Source organism: Drosophila sulfurigaster, chromosome X (genome assembly GCF_023558435.1).
Source record: "Drosophila sulfurigaster albostrigata strain 15112-1811.04 chromosome X, ASM2355843v2, whole genome shotgun sequence".
Taxonomy (NCBI): domain Eukaryota; kingdom Metazoa; phylum Arthropoda; class Insecta; order Diptera; family Drosophilidae; genus Drosophila; species Drosophila sulfurigaster.
The window spans coordinates 9,100,532-9,123,464 of NC_084885.1; the positions used below are offsets into that span (position 1 = coordinate 9,100,532).

At 37.8% G+C, this 22,933-nt stretch overlaps 2 protein-coding genes across 6 annotated transcripts in view; one reads left to right on the forward strand and one right to left on the reverse strand.

The window, feature by feature from the left end:
- The window catches only part of LOC133848735 (putative mediator of RNA polymerase II transcription subunit 26), a 138,233-nt gene extending 129,689 nt beyond the window's left edge, over positions 1 to 8,544 (forward strand). For 3 of the 5 annotated variants that reach the window (XM_062284402.1, XM_062284403.1, XM_062284401.1), the window contains 4 exons: positions 457 to 2,371; positions 2,829 to 3,081; positions 3,145 to 4,431; positions 4,509 to 8,544. In XM_062284402.1, the coding sequence (XP_062140386.1) occupies positions 1,262 to 2,371; positions 2,829 to 3,081; positions 3,145 to 4,037 (2,256 nt within the window). In that variant the 5' untranslated portion in view covers positions 457 to 1,261 and the 3' untranslated portion in view covers positions 4,038 to 4,431; positions 4,509 to 8,544. Of the gene's footprint in view, positions 1 to 249; positions 379 to 456; positions 2,372 to 2,828; positions 3,082 to 3,144; positions 4,432 to 4,508 lie in introns of those variants that run through there. The other 2 variants (XM_062284404.1, XM_062284405.1) reach the window with 2 other exon arrangements.
- A 2,958-nt stretch (positions 8,545 to 11,502) lies between these two features.
- LOC133848732 (AP-3 complex subunit delta) lies at positions 11,503 to 22,673 on the reverse strand. Its single transcript, XM_062284396.1, is given in 14 exon segments — positions 11,503 to 12,984; positions 13,047 to 13,179; positions 13,248 to 13,403; positions 14,413 to 15,022; positions 15,084 to 15,760; positions 16,393 to 16,541; positions 17,222 to 17,295; positions 18,796 to 18,935; positions 19,001 to 19,130; positions 19,185 to 19,325; positions 19,397 to 19,525; positions 20,997 to 21,092; positions 22,110 to 22,160; positions 22,162 to 22,673. Coding segments are annotated over 14 exon segments (3,213 nt in total). The 5' UTR covers positions 22,207 to 22,673; the 3' UTR covers positions 11,503 to 12,302.
- Between the last annotated feature and the right edge of the window lie 260 nt (positions 22,674 to 22,933).

A 22,933-nucleotide genomic window follows, 5' to 3' on the forward strand; every position in this document is an offset into this window, starting at 1 on the left:
ACAAACAAGGCAGGCAGCAGCAGAGTGAGAGAGAGCGTAACTAGGTTAAGGTTAAATGGCTCTGCTATGATCCTATGCGCTGTTAAATAATGGTGTCGCTGTTAGCAACAGCTGTTAACAGCGCTCAGCTGTTGAGTGATGCGTATCTAGCACAGCTGAGAGTGTGTGTGTGTGTGTGTGTGTGGTAAGCCATGTGCGTATAATGCGTGTTTATCGATAAAAACTATGGATCATCGATTCACACATTGATTGCAATTTAATTTTGCATGCATGAAGCGTGCTGCTGTTGACCTGTTGTTGTGTGGATTTGTGTGTGCTCAGTTGTTTTCGGTATTTTCTGCACTGACATTTGACATCGTTTTGCATTTTGAAGCCATGGTGAAGAAAACGATTAAAATTAATATTACCACAAAGTGAAAATTAATTTAATTATAATTCGAATTTGTTTATTTGCAGACTGTAATAAAGGAACAACAACAACAACAAAAAAACAAGCTAAATTTATAACAAAGGAGAAAGAACGGAAGACTAGAAATAATAATAATAATTAATATAAAAACAAACAAACCAACAACAACAACAAAACACAAATCAAAAACCTTATTTAAATACAAAACATATAAAGAGCAAAGTATTTGGTTTTGGTCATCACAACAAAAATCACTTTAAGCCTTATAAAAAAGAAAAACAAACAAACAAAAATATTAGCATAAGAAATTGCAAGCGTTCAGCAAAGGAGCAACAAAATAACAAAAAACCACATCAAGAAGGCAATGCTGTTGTTGTAAGTGAGAAACCAAATCACACACAATCGCTCGCAAGTGAACTAAATCAAAGAAGAAGAAAAAAAGGAATACGAAGAAACTATTGCTAACTCTGTCCACGTCAAGAACACCACAATCAAAGCAGGAAGTTGCTAGGCGGCAAAGCAGGAAGGAAGACAGAAAAGAAAATCAGCAGGGCAGCACTGTCGGAATCAGCTGTGCGTGTAGTGTGTGTGTGTGTGTGTAGAGTGTTATTGTGTTGTGCTCTTTTAGCGCACACAAACGCTGCAGTAGTCGCTGCGCCAGCGTCGACGCCGGCAGCCATGAGCAACAGTGACGCAAACGCATAAACTGCAAGCAGAGAGCATTAAGAAAAAGGCAAGCGAAAAAAGGAAGGAAAGATAAAAAGAAAACAACAAGCAGAATCGAAAGGAGCAAGTAGAAGGCGAGACAACGAAGAAGAAGAAGAAGACAGGCGAGTGAGAGAGAGCAACCTGATGCAAAACGATATGGTCAGCATCCCATCGGCCAATATGAATGGCGGTCTCAAGGCAGCCAACAACAGCAGCGGCAACGTTGTCGGCGTCGGCGTCGCCGGCACAGTATTGACTAACGCACAACGTGTTTATCTGACGCCCGCCTCCAGTTATCACCTCGCAGCGGCCGCACGCCAAACAGCAGCTGGCGTCGGCGTCGCTGCTGCGGCTGGCAGTAAAGTAGGAAATACGGCCGCAACGGGAATTGCAGGCAATGCGGTGGCAGCAAATCCAAATGCGTTGGCGGCAGCAGCATCGACAAGCGGCGCTGCTGGAACCGTGCGTTATTTTTCGCAATTTAGCAAACTGCAGCCGGTGCAGCCAGTGTTGAATGCCAGTGTTGTGCAACGCAAGCTTATCAATCCTGAGGCAATGGTGTTGGTAAATGGCAACAAACCGTTGATATTTGCTACTACACCAGCAGCAGCAGCAGCAGCCAACAACAACAACAATAATAGCAATAATAACAACATCAACAATGGCAAGTTGCTCACTGCAGCAGCAGCAACAACAACAACGACATCAGCGGCGGCAACAACAACAGTTCCTAATGGCAGCAGGCTGGTGCTCAATAAGCAGCAACAACTATTGCTGCTGCAGCAGCAACAACAACAGCAGCAGCAACAACAATTGCAACTGCAACACCAACAACGACAGCAACAACTGCGACTGCAACTGCAGGAAGAGCAACAGCAAGCTTCTGTGATGGAACAACAGCAGGTGGAGGATCTGATCGAGGAGGAGGAGGAGGAGGACGTGGAAGAAGTGGTGGAGGAGCAGGAACCGGAGCAGCAACAGCCATTGTCATTGGTAGTCGGCGGAGCGGCTGGCAGCAAATCGGTGGCGGATTCGGATGCTGAACCCGAGCTGGACATTGTGATCAATAACGTTGTCTGCTCGTTCAGTGTGCGCTGTCACCTCAAGTTGCGCGAGATCGCGTTGAATGGCTCCAATGTGGAGTACAGACGCGAGAATGGCATGGTCACCATGAAGCTGCGTCGTCCCTACACAACAGCCTCAATTTGGTCGTCGGGCAGGATTACGTGCACAGGCGCCACATCTGAGTCGCAGGTAAGCACTGAGAAGACTTGGATTAATCTAAACATAAAGCTTAAAGCTCAATTAAATTGCAATTTGATGACTAAGAAACAATGATGAAAACTCTAAAGATTTGCAGCTTTAAGCACATTAAAAATGTAGCTTAAAGCTCACCTCGATTGCAATTTAAAGCACATTCATACTTTGATAACTAACTAGTTGCAGTTATATCAATGAAAGCTATGCAAATTGTAGATGAAAACACATTTAAGCTTTGAATGAATATATAGTTGAAAGTACATTAAAGCTATGATCTTTGATTGAATTAATATAACTAGTTGAAATGAAATTAAGTTACATTAAAGCACATTAAAGCTTTTAATTTCATATGAATGCATTTCATTTTATTAAATGATATTGAATTTAAAATCTAACTTGTTTTAAAACCAGTTAAATTGACCATTCATCCAATACGTTTTGCTCTTTGCAGGCCAAGATTGCGGCTCGTCGCTATGCTCGCTGCCTGGGCAAACTGGGTTTTCCGACGCACTTCCAGAACTTTCGGATCGTGAATGTGCTGGGCACCTGCAGCATGCCCTGGGCAATTAAAATAGTCAATTTCTCGGAGCGTCATCGTGACAATGCCAGCTATGAGCCCGAGCTGCATCCCGGCGTCACCTACAAGATGCGCGAGCCCAAGGCCACGCTCAAAATCTTCTCCACGGGCAGCATAACGGTAACAGGTGAGTACGATGAGATTCACAAATGAGTTTCCCCATGTGAACTTTATTCTCACTCACTTTTAGCCGCCAGCGTGAATGACGTGGAATCCGCCATACAGCACATTTATCCGCTGGTGCACGAGTTCCGCAAGCAGCGTTCGCCGGAGGAACTGCAACATCTGCGGCAGAAGCAGCGTGCCCAGAGCGGTGAGCAGGGCAACAACGAGCTGGATGACGCCGATGATACAGCCAACAACGATACAACCAAAGAGGATTTGTTTGCGAACACAACCGCCGCCCACAACAATCATAATAATCAGAACAACAATGCACCAAATGCCACCCGCCCGATGCCAATGAATGCCTCGATGCGTCGCTTGGATCAGTACAAGCAGCAGTATCAACCCAACAACAGCGAACAGACTGCGACTAAAATAGGCGCCGCCAGTAGCACAACCAGCAACAACAACAACACCACCACCAGCAGCAGCAGCAGCAGTGGCGACAACATTTGTGCAAATGCGCGTCGTCGCGCTACCGAATGTTGGGCCACCAAATTGCAAAATAAACGTCCGCGCTACAATGATCCTGGTGCGGCGGCGACAACCTCAAAAACACTCACCAGCAGCAACAGCACCATAACCATTGCCAACAACAGCAACATCAACAACAGCAACCACTCCAGCACAACAACCACAGCGACAACAGCAACAACAGCGCATGTTATTGGTGGCAATGGCAGTTTCATTGCCGTCAATAAGTTGCGCCCAAAGCAACAGCAGCAACAGTTGCCTGTTGGCGTTGTGCTAAAGCAGCCAAATAATTTGCGTGCTCGCATCGCAACAACAACAACAGCAGCAGCAACAACATTGGCGACAACAACTGTTGCGAAACGTGACTCGTATTCACCTACGGATTTCCAGGTGGATGATTTGATTGAGGAGGATGACGATGAGGATCTGGATATGCATTTTTGAGTGCAACAGCAACCGAAGCTGGCGCCCAACGTGCGAGCCTAGACACCAGTCACCACAACAACAAAACACAAACGAAAGTTGCCTAAGCCAAAATGTTATGAGAGAAGCAAAGAAACAAAAAAAAACAAACAAAAAAAACAACAATTCAAAGCAACAAACAAACAAAAACAAACTGTGCTATTTCAAAACTGTGCTCTTCTAACGCATTTAACATAAGCTTAACATTACGTAAACAGAGTGCACACAAACACAAAACACACCAATACACTCACACACACACACACACACACACATAGAAGGCAGGCAGCGACAGGAATTCAAAATCCAAATCAAATATTTTCTATACGATTAACATGAAAGTAAAACAAACAAGAGCCAAATATTTATCCATAAGGTAAGTAATGTTAATGTTGTGCATGTTAATAAAGTGTCACTGTTAACTAACATTTTCATCTCTTATACGCTTTGCAGATTTATTGTTAAACAAACAAAACAAAACAAGTACTGGAAATGCAACAACAAAACAAGTTGATCATCAAATGGTAAAATGTTACCGTAAACACAAACAAACAAACAAAAACACACACATATAGACTAACAGCAACAAATATCAGCAATTTGTGAGAGCTTTACGTATACAGTAAAAAAGGAAAAAAAAAAGGGAAAACAAATATCATGTAAATATACGTACTGAAACACTCAACAACAGCAACAAAACACATACGAAGCAGACAACTGAAATGTATAGAAACTCTTATACACACATACACACACTCACACATACACACATATTTGCTTTCACTTTGAGTTTCTTCGATATCATAATGATGTAACTGCGTATGTGTAAGCAAACCACCGCCTAAGAAATACTGTTACTACTCTACAATTATCGCTTAACTAAAACAGAAAAAAACACACACAAAAACAAAACTATAGTTCTTATTTTTCACACTTCATTGATACGTTTGCTGTTAAGTCGCTGTTATGGTTAACATACGTAGGAAAAACGATAGAAAATGTTAATGCGCCGCCGACAGCAAAAATGGCGGCTGTTGTTGCTCTCCTGATGACGTCACAACAACCTCGCTCAGCAGCCGCCATTTTGTGTGGGCGCAGAACGAATCCCAACAACAATAAAAACAACAACCAACCAACCAACGTACAATAAGAATTATTATTTTTTTTTGTTTTAATTATTATTTTATTACGACTTTCATTATTATTATATTATTTTTTTTGCATAATGACAGCAGTTTAATTTAAAGAAAAAGTATATATACAATTATATTTAACGATAAACAAGTGTTCTAGACAACCGTCGTCGTTTTCTAACCTTAATGTAGTGCATTATACGATTATTATTATGATTACGAACATAAGCGATATATTATTATTATTATTATTATGGATAATTCAATCCACATTTTTTTTGTCGTTCAAAACCTATTTTAATAAGAGCTTCTTTAAACATTCAGAGTTAAGGATATATATAATCAATATATATATACATAAATATACTACACTTATATCTGGTCACTTGTAAACCAATAACAACAAAACGAAAACAAATTGTATTTAATTGATATATGAACTCTTATACTTTATACATTGCATATGGAAAAGGCAGACATATAAACACACACATACATACATACATATATATAGATATATATATTTATATATATAATAATATATATACACTACTATATAATCATTTGCCTGAGAAAACGAAATTTGAATTACATAAATTTTATTTAATTTTTTTTTTTTTGCAATTATATATCAACATTATTATTATTAGAGATATTAAGTATAGAAACTTGTTCCTGTGTTGTTAAAATCGCAAAACGAAAAGAAAAAAAGGCGTAGCAGAAGAAGAGAAGGTTTACTTTAAACATTATATTAAAAGAAAAAAAAACTACACAACCACAACAAAATCATAAGCAATACAAAATGAAAGAAAACTTAAATTGTAACATGGCATAAAACGAAACAAAAACAAATCAGCCAAAAGTCTCTAAATAAATGTATATAGCTAAGTTAATTAATAACCAACAAAAAGAAAAAAAAAACAAAAACAAACTAAACCACTTGGCGACAGCTGCAAAAACAAAGAAAAGAAACGAAATGAAACGAAACGTTATGGAAATGGAACACAGTTTGCTGTTAAATGAACCTTCTTCTGGAACGCCAACAATACTCACGCACACACGAAAGCCAAGCCAAGCCAAGACAAAGCGAGACAGCGAGCGAGAGCCCGATATCAGTAGCGGGAGAGTGAGAGTGAGAAAGGGTGCAGAAGAGAGCGAGCAAAAAAGAGCGTGCAAAGCTCTTCACACGTAGTCGCCATTTGCATTTGTGTAACTTTTTGTTTGTCGGTTTTTTGTTTTTGCCTCTTCCTGGCCACAAAATCCAAATAGTAAACAAAAGAATTAATAATCAAATAGCAAATTGTACAATCATACATGCATATACACACACACATATTTTATCTAATCTATATAATCTCTTCTATAAACATCGAACTGCGTCTCCCTCCAGCCCCAAGCCAAAAACAAAAGAAAAAAAACTAACAAAAAAAGAAAGGATAAAAAACTATTACGTCACACATCGCTTCCATGCCATACAATTTGAATGTTGTTAAAATACAATTAGTGCATATTAACTTTCCAACACACACAAACACACATACATCCATACATTCGTGTCAATTTGTCATGCTTTAGCTCGGATAGAAGAGTTGTTGCGTGTGTGTGTGTTAGCAGCAATAGCAATATGATAGAGAACAGCAGCAATAACGTGTTTACATTCGTATAAGTGTTGTGAAACAGGCGACAATTGCAATTATGTTAACACTCTGTTACCTGCAGCAGGATCTAGAAATTCGCTTTTATATTTCAATGTTTCGTTCTTTTTTTTTTTGTCGAAAAGTCTTTTGCAATTCCTTCATATCGTTCAATTATGCATAATCAAGCAAAAAAGAAATCACATATAAATTATATCGGATATTAAACGAGAATTTTTGAATACACACACATATTAATTTTCGATTTTCGTTAGTTGAAAAATAAATACTTTAATCATGTACATACATACAAACAAACAAACAAACATATGCATACATACATATAATATTTAAAACAAATACAAATAATGAATAAAGAAAAAAAAAACAAAAACAAAACAAATTGCCTTTAGGGAACAAATGAAAAGAAGAGTGTTGAAAAAGAGGAAAGAAAAAAGCGAAGCAGCATCAAAAACCAAATTGTATTTTTGTTGTGTGAGCGAAATAGAGAGAGAGAGAGAGATCGAGAAAGCGTGTGAACAGGCGTATAAGATAATAGCGATATAAGAGTAAGAGTATAACAGTTGAATTATAAGCTTAAGCTTAAGCCTAACTAATAACTAACAACAAAAACAACAAAATTGAATACTAAACGTAAGCCAAAACACGCAATTGATAAACAACTATGACAACAACAAAACTACAACAAATAGTTTATAGTAAACAATGTAAAAAAAAAATACAAAAAAAAAACACAAACAAAAACAAATACAAAAGCAAAACGCAAAAGAAACAAAAAATAAATAAGTTGAGAATCTTCTTAAAAGTGAAATTCACTTCTGCCTTCAAAATTGAATTAAAAAATTACAATTACAATTAAATCGAAAATTTTAAAAATGAGAGCGACAAATGATATACAAGCTAAAAATATATTAATATTACTATTTAAAGTCAAGTAAAAATGCTTAAAAACAATTAATTGGAACATTTTTTGAGTTCAGTTTCTCGACAGCGCAACAACTGCAACAACAACAAATAGTAGAAGAAGTATAAGAGAAAAGAAAGAAGAAGCAAAAGGCCTAAATAAGTGTATTTGGTTTCATATAAACTTTAAAAGCAAAACCTAAATATTTATATAGTATACACCAATATATATTTTTTATTATTATGTATTTAACAAAACACACACACACACACAGACACATCTACTACACCAACACACACACATACACACATACAGACACACACACACACACAAGTGAAAATCAAATAGCATAATTATGTTTTTGTTTTGCCGTAAAGACTGCATTATACCAACAATTAATTATATATACTTATATATATATACAAAAATATATATAAATATAATATACTAAAATAAAATAAATAATAATTCAAGCTTATAAGAGAAAGCGAGAGAGAAAAATCTGTAAACACAAAAAAAGAAAAGAATAAAAACAAACACACAAAAAAAAAATTACTAAAATTAGGCGTTACTTTAAAGAAACAAAACGATTAACTAAAAATGGAAAGAAGAAGAGCATTAAAACCATAATAAAATTATATAAAAAGAAAAAAACAAAAACAAAACAATTTATTTATTAGCACCTAAGAGAGAAACGCAAATACCAACATGTTTTAAATAACGAAATTAATTGAAATACAAAAACAAAAAGAAAAAGTCAAACTCAAATCGATGGATGCGAAAAAATGAAAGAAGAATGCCTGCAATAATTACGAAAAGCAAGATGAAAATTACCTTATCCAAATGTGGAAAACTAAAACAAATAAAACAAATCAACTTAAAGATGAAAAGTAAAATGAAGAAGAAAACCCCATAAAAAGCAAACTATTTATTCAAGTTTAAGCTATAATTTTGTGGTAAAGCAAAAGTAAATAAAACTAGAGTAACGTAAAGCTAAAAGAAAACTATTAACTATATACATACATATATGTGTGCTGTGTTAGAGGCGTGTGTGTGTGTGTGTGTGTGTGTAACAGATATTTGATTATTTTTAATCAAAGAGTGCAAACCGATGAAAACGAAAGTTATTTGCATACACACACACACACACACACACACACGCAGTCTAGCACAACAATACACACACTTTTATATACATAAATTTAATATAACAACAACAAAAAACAACAACAGCAACACAAACAAAAACTCATTTAAGAATTAAGTTGAAAGTTTAGCATCTAGTTTCATGAATGACTTCAAAAGCAAAGCAAACACACAGACACACACACACACACACACACATGTGAAACGTTTACGAAAGTAACGTTAAAGAATAATGTGCATAATGATAAACGATGAAGAGATGGAAAATATTTAAGTACAGTACCGCAAAAGTACAGTACAACTGCCTTTAGTTGCAGTCAACTCAAAATAAATACAACAGAGAAAAAAAAAACAACCAAATCAAAGCAAATTTGTTTCAATAAATATCAATTGACACTAAGCATGCGATATTTTCTCAATTTTCATTTCCATTTTTCTTTTATTATTGCTCTCTTTTGAAAAATTATCGATAACTCGCGAGACTGACAGCAAATAAGTGCTGCCAATTTAGATAATAAACCTTGCTATACAAGTGCTGCCAATTTGCGGAGCCTTCAAGTTTGACAGTGCGGAGGGAAAAAATCTTTTGATTCCATTGACATTCAATCATGGAATACGAGGCGATGATCTTTTCGCTCTTTTTTTGTGCGCGTACTATAATCCAATTATCGGAACTTCGTTGGCAAGCTGAGGGACCTTTGTGGCATCGCATTTTTGTTGCTTTAATGGCATCATCAACGATCATTGCCTGTGCGGGCATTTACTTGTATGTACTCCTCCTGTATTATGTTAACCAGCAACATGACAGCTTGATGGAGTGTCCGGCGCAAGGTGTCAATGTCCTGTGGAAAATGTCGCCCTTGGTCATCAATCTGTGGATGCACATGCAATTGGAAAACGAAGCGGACCTTGGACAGCAATTCATTTATCCACATCTTTTGATTGAACTGTGAGCAATTCAAAACTATTTCACTTATGTACATTATAATGGTGTTATTATTAATGTCTAGGTAACGAAGAAGTCGAAACTTTTTTAAATTCAAGATCAAAACTCAACAAGTCCTGGTTTCGTGAAACTCTATTCAACTCACTTGTTCAAATTAAACCTATGTTGCTCGAGTCACACATTTTTGCAACTGAAAATGGTCTTTATAAGTCATTAAATATATTTATACCTATACAATAAAATAATTAGCAATTTTGTTATTTTCATTGGGTACGTAATTTGCTTATAGCCCACAGTAAATTTTTATCAGCGACAATTAGTATGCAGCACGTTATAATAAAGGCATAGCGACATATCTCCGTCGCGTTAAAACGTCATATCTCCGCCGAGCAAAAAGCGACATATCTCCGCGCGGAGATATGACGACATATCTCCGCCGAGCAAGGCGACATATCTCCGCGCGAAGATATGACGACATATCTCCGCCGAGCAAAAAGCGACATATCTCCGCGCGGAGATATGACGACATATCTCCGCCGAGCAAAAAGCGACATATCTCCGCGCGGAGATATGACGTTTCAAGGCGACATATCTCCGCGCGGAGTTATGTCGCTTTTAAAACGACATATCTCCGCCGAGCAAGGCGACATATCTCCGCGCGAAGATATGACGACATATCTCCGCCGAGCAAAAAGCGACATATCTCCGCGCGGAGATATGACGACATATCTCCGCCGAGCAAAAAGCGACATATCTCCGCGCGGAGATATGACGTTTCAAGGCGACATATCTCCGCGCGGAGTTATGTCGCTTTTAAAACGACATATCTCCGCCGAGCAAAAAGCGACATATCTCCGCGCGGAGATATGACGTTTCAATCTCCGCGACATATCTCCGCGCGGAGATATGACGACATATCACCTTCACCTGCTCCAACTATTAGTTTACAATCGAGTTTCGATTTCTCAAGGCATTGCGCAGTTGTTGTTGTTGTAATTATTGACGTTGTTGTTGTTGTTGTTGCTGTAGTTGTTGTGGTTGTAGTTATTGTTATTGTTGTACTGGCTGGCAAAGTCGTCCCGAGCAGCCAAAAATTGCTAACTCAGCAGGTGAAATACCAGGCGAACAGAAATCAGCAGCAAGCAGCTGCACCAAAAGTCATTGGCTAGCGCCATCTATGGTCTCAAATCGAAACTACGATTAACATTGGCGTACCCTCAAAGTATGCCACAATTTTTTTTCAACACGCTTTGTTATATGCGAATTAGAAAAGTTGTTCTAGTTCGGTCACATCCTGATGGATTTTAATAAAATTTGTTGCATTCGATTCGTGAGGACGAAATCTATCGATTGGCTTCAAAATAATATGTGGTTGTCTAAGAAGCCAACACTTAAAATTTGGGAAAGGGAAAATGGTCGAAACACACATTTTCAAAGGAAATATATTGCCTGGATTAAAACGATTAAGTCGTTTTATATTTACCGTATTTATCTTTCAAAAGATAATTGTTTTATCATTGTCTCGTTTCTTATCCCCATTTTCTTTGGGGTTCTTACTATTTCTTTTGTTTTTTTTACCAATTCTTTTCTTTTTTGAAATCCTTTCTTATTCTACCAAGTTATAGCTACAAAATGGATTTCTAATTAAAACAGCCGAAAGCAATTCAATCTTTTGATTTTCATATTTATTTTTGCATGTGTGAATATAATTTCAATTGTTTAATTAATGTATTTTGTTGTTGAAATTTTGTTTTTGGGCAGCATGAAATGAAATAAATTTGTTGTTGATGTTTTCCTGGTTGTGAAGAAGTGTGTGTGGGGAGGGAGGATAATGGTCATCTGATTCTGATTTATTGTTAAATTGTGCAACTGGATGAACAATTGGACGCAACAGTTGCACATTATATAGTTTACAGCTAAGTATGTATTTTGTTTTGTATATAATTTAATTGTTTATATACTCCGTATATACACTATGCTCTAAGTATATATATGTATATATAGTATATATATTCAACGTTTCTCTATATATCTATAGATTTCACTTAGTTCTGTGTTTCGTAAACTGTTATATCGTATGTAGGTATATATATATATATAGTATATATAGCATATAGACTAATTGGGGGGCTTTGATCAAGTTGTGTGTATATAATTGGAATCCGCTCAGCGCATCTGCTGGGCTCAGGGCTACAAATTCATTTAAAAAATAGAAATATATAGTAGTATTCATATCAATTTGTTGTTCATATTTGTTGTTGTTTTGCAACCGCAATGGCAAAGTGCGGTTTTTAAAAATTACATAATAATATATTCTTGAATTTTCTTGATTTAGCATTTGTTCAATTCGTTTCGCTTCGTTTTTCTACTTTCCTGCTGTTTTTCTACTTTCTTTTCTTTTATATCGCAGCGATAATTAAGACATAGGAGAAGGAATTGATTTTTGGGAATTACAATTACGTTTTAGGTATAGTTCCTAACTATGCATGCTCTTTTGCGATGGACTGGCAAATCTTGGATGTGTGTTGAATTTATTATCTAGAAAATCTCTTTACTGGGCGTCGAGATGCCCAGCGGCTGCTCGTAATCGCCTGACGATGTTGTTGTTGTTGTTGTCTTATGCGTGCGCTTCTCCTTGTGCTGCGATTTATCCTTTTTATGCTTCTTCTTGTGCGACTTGTCGCGCACTGCCGTTGACTCCAACGACTCAGCTGGCTGCTGTTGCTGCTGGGCATCTTCAGCAACATCTTCAGCAATATCCACATCAATTATGTTGCCAGTGACTGTTGCTGCTGTTGCTTCACTCGATCGCTTGCTCGACGACTTGTGTTCGCCCTTTTCGCGTTTCTTCTTTTTGTGCTGACTGACCACAACAACATTGTTGTTGCCATTGTCAGTTGTGGTTGGTGTTGTTCGACATGGACTGCTGCCCGTATCTATCAAGTCAGGCACAACACTTGGCTGTTGTTGTTCTTTCGAGGATTTGCGCGCCTTGTGCTCCTTGGATTTCTTTTCCTTTTTGCCAGCATGCGAACTGCTTGTGGTTGCTGCTGCATCTGCGGGCGCCTTGAGATTCTCCTTGTCCGACTTGCTGCTCGAAGTGTTTTTCGCTGACTTCCCAGCCGAGGGCGTATCGAATACAGCGCTGTAAATCGGAAATTGGAAATCAGTTTTGATTTGGTTGAGCATTAAATACGAATCACTCACATGTCCAGTTCAATGTCGAGCGCACGATGCGGATCGTTTGGATCGTATTTGCCGTCCTTATCCTCGCTGTCGGAGAGCGTCACACCCTCGGGCATGTCCAGCGTTGTGTTGACAATGTGCAATGGCTTTGGCTCTGCGAAAGAAAAGGGTGTTGATTAACATTGATTTAAGAGCTTCGGAATTCCAATTTGCATCGCTTACCCGTCTCCGATTCGGAACTGCTGTTGTACGCAACTTTGTTTTTTGATTTTTTGCTCTTTTTGCTCTTTTTATGCTTCTTTTTGGCATCCTTGCTGCTGCTCCCGGCCGCCTGTTGTTGCTGTTGCTCCTGCAAATACTTATCCGAGCGTTTGGTAACTAAAACGAGAGAGTGGTAAATAAATTAACACAATTTAAATATAATCAAGCAAGAAAGCGATCTGTTGCGCATTTTCAATTAAAGCAAAATAGTGCAATATTATTAATAAAATATACCAAATTAATGTACTTTAAAATACTAAAATATACTGAATGCTATAGTTGGTATATCGATTTGCTGCAGTCATTTGCATTTATAATATACCAAAATACTAAAATATACCGAATGCCGTATTTGATGTATCAAAATACCAGTACATTTAAAATATACCAAATGCTATACTTGGTATATAGATATTCTATTACATTTAAAATATATCATAGAACACTAAAAATACAACAAGTGCTAATTTGGTATATTGATATACTATCACATTCAAAATATACCAAAGAGTACTACAATAAACTGAATGTTAAATTTGGTATATTGATATACTGATATATTAAAATATACCAGAGTACTAAAATATACTGACGATATACTATTACATTCATACTAAAATATACCGAGTGTTATAGTTGGCAAATTGAAATACTAGTACACTCAAAGTATACTATGGAGTATTAAAATATAGCGAAAGCTATATTTGGTAGATCGATATACTACTAAATTCAAAATATATCACAAAGTATTTAAATGTTCTCAATAGTATACGTTCAAAATATACCATAGAGTATAAAATTTGCCATTTTGTCAAGCAAGGCAACTAAAATTATTTCTTTAATATGAAATTAATGCTTGAATAACTTCTACAATTGCTATCTGATCAGCTTTAAAGTTACGCTTGTCCTGCGTGCAAAAGTGATAAGTGCTGTCGAAGCAACATTATAGCTTTATCTCCATATAGTCTGTAAGGTCCTGGTGTTTATACGGACGGACGGACGGACAGACAGACGTACTCTGATAAAGAATGTGTTTCCTTCTAACAAGTTATAATACGAGTTCTATTACTCTTCCACCGTATGGCTAACAAGTATAACGAGTCCGTATACAAATTGTGCTACTCACTGCCCACACGCAATGCGGCGACGCCCTCAATGTCCAGGGGCAGCTCAGTGATGGGTATATCATCAATGTTATCATACTGATCCGCATTCGAGTTGTTGCTCGTAGTTGGCGTTGACTTCAGATAGTGCGGATTATTCGATTGTTCGATCAAACGCGCCATGCGCTGTCGCTCCATCTGCTCCGGTGTGAGCTCCAGGCTGCCGCGTCTCCTCCCCCCGCCACCGCCAGCTTTGTTGCCATCATCGCCATCCGCTTGCGATGAGCAGACAAACAGCTCGTCCTTGTCGTGCTCCGACGATGAACTGCTGCCAGCATCGGGTGGAGGCGGGGCATTGATCCATTCATCCAAATCGAGGCCATCGGGCAGCGGCACTTTGCGCTGTGCCTTCGGCGCAACCGGAATGAGTTCGCCGGCAAAGAGCAGCGCCATTTCCTGGACAATCTCGATGGCCAGCGTTGGAATGACGTTCGTTTCAGCGCCCGTTGCATCCACGTTGAGCTGTTTGCGCAGCATTTCGATCAGCATGCAAGCGGAATTGGCGCGTTCCTGCACCTCGATGTCGTTGGAGCCATTGAAATGCTGCAGCTTCTCGAGCACGTGGTCACAGAGCTGTGCGGAAAGAACGAGATTAGAATTGAGATTTCAACAGTGATGCCACATCGAAACTTACTCGCTCTAGTCCTGGCAAATCCTGCAGCTCAAGGCACGAGGTCGCCAGTCGAGCGAACAGCTTGATCACATTCTGCACATAGACGCCTTGGATGTGCCCAGGCAGCTGTCGCGGTCGCAACAGAATGTTCAGCGTCTTCTCCGCGTCCGTCAATTCGCCGGAGAACTCGCCGACGATCCAGGCGGCGGCATAGAGCACCTCGTACATGGAATTGCTTTGCGCCGACACCGCGAACGTGTCGAGCAGATTTGTCATCTCGTTCACAGCGAATTGCCGCACCACAGGCACACGGATGGCCACATCCAGCAGTTGTTCGGCAATCAAGCGGCCGTGCTTGGAGCCCGCCTCCAGTTGGATGAGCTCGACCAGCACCGTCATATACCATTCGAAATTGGTCACATACAGATAGGAACTCTGGGCACATATCTCGATCACCTTGAAGAGCAGCTCGTCGCGATACGCCGAGCCCTCGGCTCTCTCCATGTGGCCGAGCAGTCGCTTCACAATCTCCATTAGATTCTTTTTCGATACCATCCCGTAGAGCAGATCGAGGGCACGCAGGCGTATCGATTCGTCCTTGTCGTCCAGGCACGCCAGTATCAGATCCTTGTGCGCCTGCACACTCTTCGGATGCGTCTTCAGTATCTTGGACATCGCGAGCAGGCCCAGGTATTTAACTGCAACAATAAAGAGGGAGACAGAGAGAGTGTTTCATGTACTGAGCAAAAGTCATATTAAAGGAATAATGTGAGAGAAAGCGGAGAGAGGAAGTGATGGCTTGTAATTCGTTGCTTAGCGAAGACACAAACCAAACGAATAAACCGTTTCACTTCGATTCAAAAGAAATGCGAGCTTGATTTCCTTACTCTTCTACAATTTTAAAATCATTACTTAAGCTTTCGAAATAGGTTCTTAAAGGTTCTTTCCTTATTAATTTCATTTGGAAAGTAAGCGATTTCAGGTTGCAAATTTGGTACTTAAGGAACGTTTCTCAAAAGTGGTTTACATTGTAAAACACTCTAAAATTCGTCAATTACTTGAACATTTTAAGTTTTCTAGATAGTTTATTAAAGGTTTTTTCCTATTTAATTTAATTTATAACTAAATATATCAATTGAGATTGATTTTATAACTTAAGAATTTACGCTTTTTAAATAGGTTCTTAAAGTAGATAGTTTTAGTTCCGACATTTGTTTGCGTTTTCTGAACCGGTTCAAAAGTGGTTCAGCGCTAAAACTGTTCCAATACTTGAAGCACATAGTTGAAACTTGATATTTAAATTGATGATTACATTGTGAGTGCTACTTACGATTCTGATCGGAGTCCTCGATGAGGATGCGCAACTTTTGGACGCACAGCTGGATGGAGGCACTGTGGTTGGGCATGCCGCTGCTGATGCTGATCAGCACCGCGATCACCGTGTTGATGCACTCGTAGAGCAAACTCATGGCCGAGGTGCTGTTTGGATTGGATGGTCGGATATAGAGGGGTGTTGTTGTTTTTTTTTTTTTTTTTAAGATGGATGTGTTAGGGCGGTTTCACATATTAAAATTCAGTTTTGTAAGTTTTGTTGTATTTGTTTTGGTTTTTCTTTTTTTTTCTTGATTCAAATTGAAAGCGTCGCAAAAAAAAGAAGCGAAAACAAGAACAACAACAACAACAATAACAACAAGTTTGCAATTACAATATAACGAATAACGACAACATTAAACAAATAAACAATAAAATAGCAGTAGCAATAAGAACAACAACAATTCGTATATACAATATATGTTTAGATAAAGAGATAAAAACAGAGGTAGATAGATAGATAGATAGATAGAGAGAGAGAAAAGTTGTTGGTGCTCTAAGAGAAGCATTAAATTTATAGAGATAGATATATAGCTAAATAGAAAGAGACAGAGAGAGAGATAGAGAGAGCGCACAAAACATAACGTAAGACACAAAAAAGGAGACATAACAAGCGCTTCTTTTCGATTTTTTTGTTTTTTTTTTTGTAGTTATAGTTTATATATGTATATACAATTGGATCAGCTTCTGCATCATCAGGCAGTTCTTGTTTTCGTTTACGTTTACGTTTCGTTATCGTTTTATCGTCTTTTTTTGTTTCCGCATTTGAAAATTTGAATAAAACTTGCCTATGAATTAGATTTGTGAGTGGCTCTATTAATTTCTTTCCTAGCCGGGGTTCTAAGGGAGTTAAAGCGCCAAACTGCAAATATATGCAAAGAGAAAAAAGAAACAAGCAACAAATTATACCATACAATCGAAACGGTTTTTGGTTGTCCTTCAGCATTCTTGTTTTTCGTTTTTCGTTTTTTTTTTCGTGTGTTCTTCTTAATGATTATCGTAAAAAACGTACTTAAAACATAATGAAATAATAATGATTAATCAAAAAGAAATGCTATGACTCTGGCTATGCAATTGATTTCTGCACTAACTATAGCATCTATCGATAGTTATCGATGCATCGATTGGGTTTTGTTATCGTTCATGTTTTGGACATCTTAACACTCTTAACTCGTACTTTTTCGCACTGGCAACAGAAGAAACACTAAGAAAAATCATAGCATCAAATCAATACATAATACTTATCATCAAAGTAGCAATAATATAATAATATTACCAAATGTCAATATGTTTTTTGGGTAATTCGGGCCGAACAATTGGTGCGTGTGTGTGAGTGAGTGTGTGGGTGTGTGAGTGCTAAAGAAGTTCTGACTTTAGCTAATCGAAAGAGATTCTTGAACTATTTTTAATCTCAATCAATTCATTTTAAAATCAAAAAAGGATTTCTTAACTATTATTTATACTTTAGTCGATGAATTCATTTTAAAGTCAGAACTTCCTTGATGGACAGTTTATAAAAAGTTGATCATAAATCTGGTGCAATAACAACATTAAACGTTGATATTGAAATTTTTTTTGGGGTGTGTTTTACAATTAATTCTTCCAATCATGTGAATGTGTGAACGACATGAGTGTGTGTGTGTGTGTGTGTGTTTTGGCAACAAGTTAAGTATATAATTTAAAGAAAAAAATTTATCAACAAAAAAAAAATTGAACAAAAATTATCGAAATATTGCATTGTAAAAAGAAAAGAAAAAAGAAACCAAACAAAAACGAAATTGAAAGCGCGTGCTGTTTTGTTTTTGAAAAGTTAATTTTTTTTGTTGGTTTGTTTTGTTGTTTTCTTTACAAAAAATATGTATTTATAGTATGTGTGTTCCTTGTGAATTGAATATAAATAAAAGCGCGCCGATAAAAACCTGGAAATAATTTCAATTAGGGGCTGAGTCAATTTGCGTCCCAGCGCCGGTTCGATAGTTGTGAGGCTCGCGAACTTTTCGATTTCGATTGCGATTGCGTTTTCGATTTCGATTCGTATTTCGATTGCATTTTTGGGCACATTTTCGAGTGGTGGAAACGATGTGGACGTTGGACGTTTTGGAGGAAGTGGAGGAGTAGTATAGTAGGAGGATTTGTGTTAATTAAAACATTTTTGTTGTTTGTCGATTAGAGCACGAAACAAAATACGAAAGTATTCAGTTCGCATAAATATTATATTATATAGTATATATATATAGATTAAGTATATTTATAATGATAAATTGATATTATACAGCAACTCAATGTAGTTACGATCAAAATCAAACTTAACAATAATCAATAAAATGAACCCATAAAAACAATGAAAGCAGCGTTAACTCACCAGCTTGATGATCTTGATGAGCATCCAATTGTTGGTCGATGTGGTCATCAGCTTGAAGAACACTGGCGCCAAGGGCAGATAGTTTTTTGGATTCTTGCGGGCGAGCTCACAAATCACATTCACCGCCGCCGATTGTACGCCTGCAAAAGCAATACATACATATACATGTATACATAGAACTATATAAGAATCGACTGTCACTCACCTGGATCGGGATCCTCGAGCTTCTCTTTGAGCTTGGGAAATGCGGGACGCAATGCCTCGGGATAGCGCAGAAATACTTTATACATCATCAGCACTGCTTTCATGCGCAGATACGGTTTCGTTGAGCTCATCTGCAAAGTGAGGGTGTTAATCGGCTATCGATAGCTATCGATAGATTTGCATACCAGTGTCATAATATCGTTGGCCAGATCTCGCGACAAATCCGGCGAAATGAAGCAACTGAGACCACTGAGCGCAACGCCCGCATCATATTGATTCTGTGAGTTGAGGTCCTTGCGTATCATATTCGTGGTTAACATCAGCAGCTGCAACGAATGGATTTATCGATTAACAACGAGTACGATTAATGAAGGGAAGTACTTCACCGATTACTTACCTCGCTGTCCGGATGGAAGCATTGACTGGCCGCCAGGTAACCGATGCGTTTGCATGTGAAACGCGAGGAACTCATCACCTCGATGATGTTGAAGCCTGCCCACGAGATGTCGTAGCCGAGCATTTGTATCTGCGATAAATTATCGATAAACGCATAAGTAAACTAGAGTTTCGATTGCATATGGATCATTTGACAGCTTTCGATAACGTATCGATAAATTAAATGAGTTTAATTTAATATATTTATATATTTTAATGTGTCTATCAATAAATCTCATTTAAAACATTTTAGTCCTGTATGTCAACGTTAAACGCATAACTGAACTGAATCTGATGTTTGATTTATGTTTAGAATTTCGATTACTTATCGACCATTATCGATAACTAATCGATACATGTATTTAGTTTAATTTCAAACTTATTAAGAATTCTCTTTAATCTATCTGATCCTAACATAATTCACTATTCAATGTGTCTATCGATAAATCTAGCTCTTAATGTCATCAATCTATTGTTTGCGTTTCTCCTAAAGCAATTTGTCAGTGGCCAATCAAGAAGCTAGAGACAGATTATAAACAAACTTTGATTATCAAATATGTGCTATATCCATACAGCTATTGTAAACAAATAAAACTATTCGACACGATCTAATCGATTATTGTTATTAATTGGTTAATGACACCCTCCCTCCCTCCTTTCTCTAGCTATCCATTCGCGGCGTGCTTATAAATATACATTTTTATTGATAGCATTAAGCTCGAGTGGGTCACTAGAAAACGCTATCTATAAATAGTTGGGATGGGGTGGGGTGTTGCTCTATTGGGTTGCGCTTGTCTTGTGGGTTGGAGGTGACACCTTCCTCGTTAAGAATGTCAATTAATGTGCGCAGCGTTTCTTTACTGTCCGGTTGTTCGCTTGCTCACTTAAAATTACGAATATACTATATATAACTAACTCTGAATACCCTATAAAACACTAATAGGAATTACCAATTGGTTAATTTTTATTACTATATTTCAAATATAATATAATATAAGAGAGATCTTTAGAATGAACTATATAGTAAGTATATAAATATATAGTAAATACAACTCTTAAATACCCTGTAACTTGTCATACATTAAACTACTCAACAAAAGCACAATTGGAAACCAATTAGTACAATTGAAATTAATATAACTATTCCCTTTTCTTATTGCAGCAGCGATACAGATTAAGAATAAACACGTAGTTTAGAAAAAATCATATATACAACAAAATAACAACTCTTTTCTACTCTTAAACATCTTAAAATACAAATACAAACTACCAATAAGAACATCTCCGCTGCACTTGAACTTTTTGTTCCAATTGGAACCCAATTAGTAAAACGATAATTTAAGTGTTCTAGCTTCGCTCTTCAATAAACGAGCTCTCTTTCATTCTTATTCTCTTATTTCCGCACACACACACATACTTACAGAGGCAGCGACAGAGCGAATAATGAATGCGCTGTGATTCATCTGTAACTTTATCGCTGCAGCAGCAGTGCATGTGCAAGTGAGGAAGAAGGGGGGTGAGGGGACTCAAGAGAGAGAGAGTGAAATGGATAGATGACTTACATAGGTCAGCTTGGCGACTGCATTGCATTTGACACTGATATTGTCCTGGCGCAGCTCCTGTTTAATCTCTTCAATGCATTGCGATATGTATTTGGCCTGCAAAGATGCAAAACAAAAGCGTTACCAAATTAATTAAATGTCAACCACAGCCAAATACGTATGTGTGTGTGTGTGTTTGTGTGTGAAAGCATGTCTAATCACATAGAGATTTCATTGCTGAACCACATGGCCTTTTTTTGCATGCAGCAACAGAACAGAATCCGCCTCAATTGTTCTTCTTGTGGTTGTCGGGAGGTCAGCGCAGTTCGTGGGCGTGGTCAAGCAGTGGGCGCTATCAGTTGATTTCAAAAATATGTATATGTTTGCATGTATTTGTGTGCATTATTTGTTTTTAAAGTGCAAGCAGCTGTGAAAAGAAAGGAGAACACTGAAGTGGCAAAAGGAGCAGCCAATAGTGAAAGCAACACACACAGACAGGCATATGCTCTCTCTCACACGCACACACAGGCAAAAAGGCAGACAGACAGAAAGTCAGCCAAGCAGATTCCAATTGGCAGGCCAATCTAAAGTTTCATTATTTTTTGCTTCATGTATTTACATACATATGTAGCAGTTGTTGTTGTTGTTTGTAGTTATTGTTGCTGCTGTCGTCAGCAGCTGCAAATTTGCAAAGTAGAGAAGTAGAGAGACGAGAAAGAGAGGGAGGCTTTGATAAGGACAAAAGCAAAGGAAGATAGGCTTTTGCCAGTGTGACTGTGCGTTTTTAGTTTAGCCATAGTGGGTGCGAGTGTACGTGTGTGGGTGAGCGCATGTGTGCCTGTGTGTGTGTGAGTTGCCACATCAGGGAAATGAACCGAAAGACATTAGCAAGAAAGAAGAAAGCAGAGCGAGACGGCAGACGACGCAGCGAATTGCCGCTAATTGAGTCAGGCTTTAGAGAGAGCCTTAGCCTTATGCTTTTGACAGATGCTGACACGCACACACACACGCAAAGAGCTTTAGCCAAAATACAATTTTGGCAGCTAATTAACACAACCAACAACAACAACATAAAGCGCACAAGAACATTGACATGAGCACAAGCACATAATTATTAGATGTTGCGGCACTTGCCTCATTATCCTTATTATTCCGTATGCCGCGCACCAAATCTGTCAGGTTTTTTATCAAACATGCGCTCGAAATTTCCCTTCACTTTTTTTAACGCCATTTCGTCGTCGCCCCGTCGCTGTTTTTGTTGTTGTTTGTTATTGTTGCTGTTGCAGCAATATGGTTGCCTTAAACTTAATACGAACAGCAGCCAAACAACAACAAAAACAATGCGAGTTTTTACTCTTTTTTGTTAAGTGTATTGATGTATTTATTGGGCCGGCAGCGTCGTCAGCTTTTTCTCTTTTTCGTTTCCTTTCGTTCTTTTCCCGTTTGCACTTGCAAAAAAAATCACTGCCAACGCGAAATGCACACAAAAAAAAAGCAGCAGCTATTGAAACGTTGCTCCGCCGTTGACCGATTTTGATTAGCTGCCTCTCTCACTTAATACGATAATTCGTTGAACAAACGTTAGCTTTTTTTGTTATTATGTTCGACATGCGATCATGCTATTATTACTATTATTCCAGTGTTTAATTTTTGCAATTGATTTTTTTTTGTGTCGCTCTTTGGCAAGTTTGTTGTGCTATTTGTTTATCGCCCCCCTCAAAAAAAGTAGTAGAAGTTTTAGAGCAGAGTGACCGAAGGTTTCAATTCCAAATATACTACATTGCCTTAGATAAAAATATACCACTTTCACCATTAACAGTTTGCTAACACTTGCGTTGGTGCAATTAAAGAATAAAGCACGTCACAAAGCTGAGATTTTCGAATTATTGTGTAACAATAATTATTTTATTCATACAAAACAAATTCTGAATATTCGTCAAAAAACATAATTGTTAGAA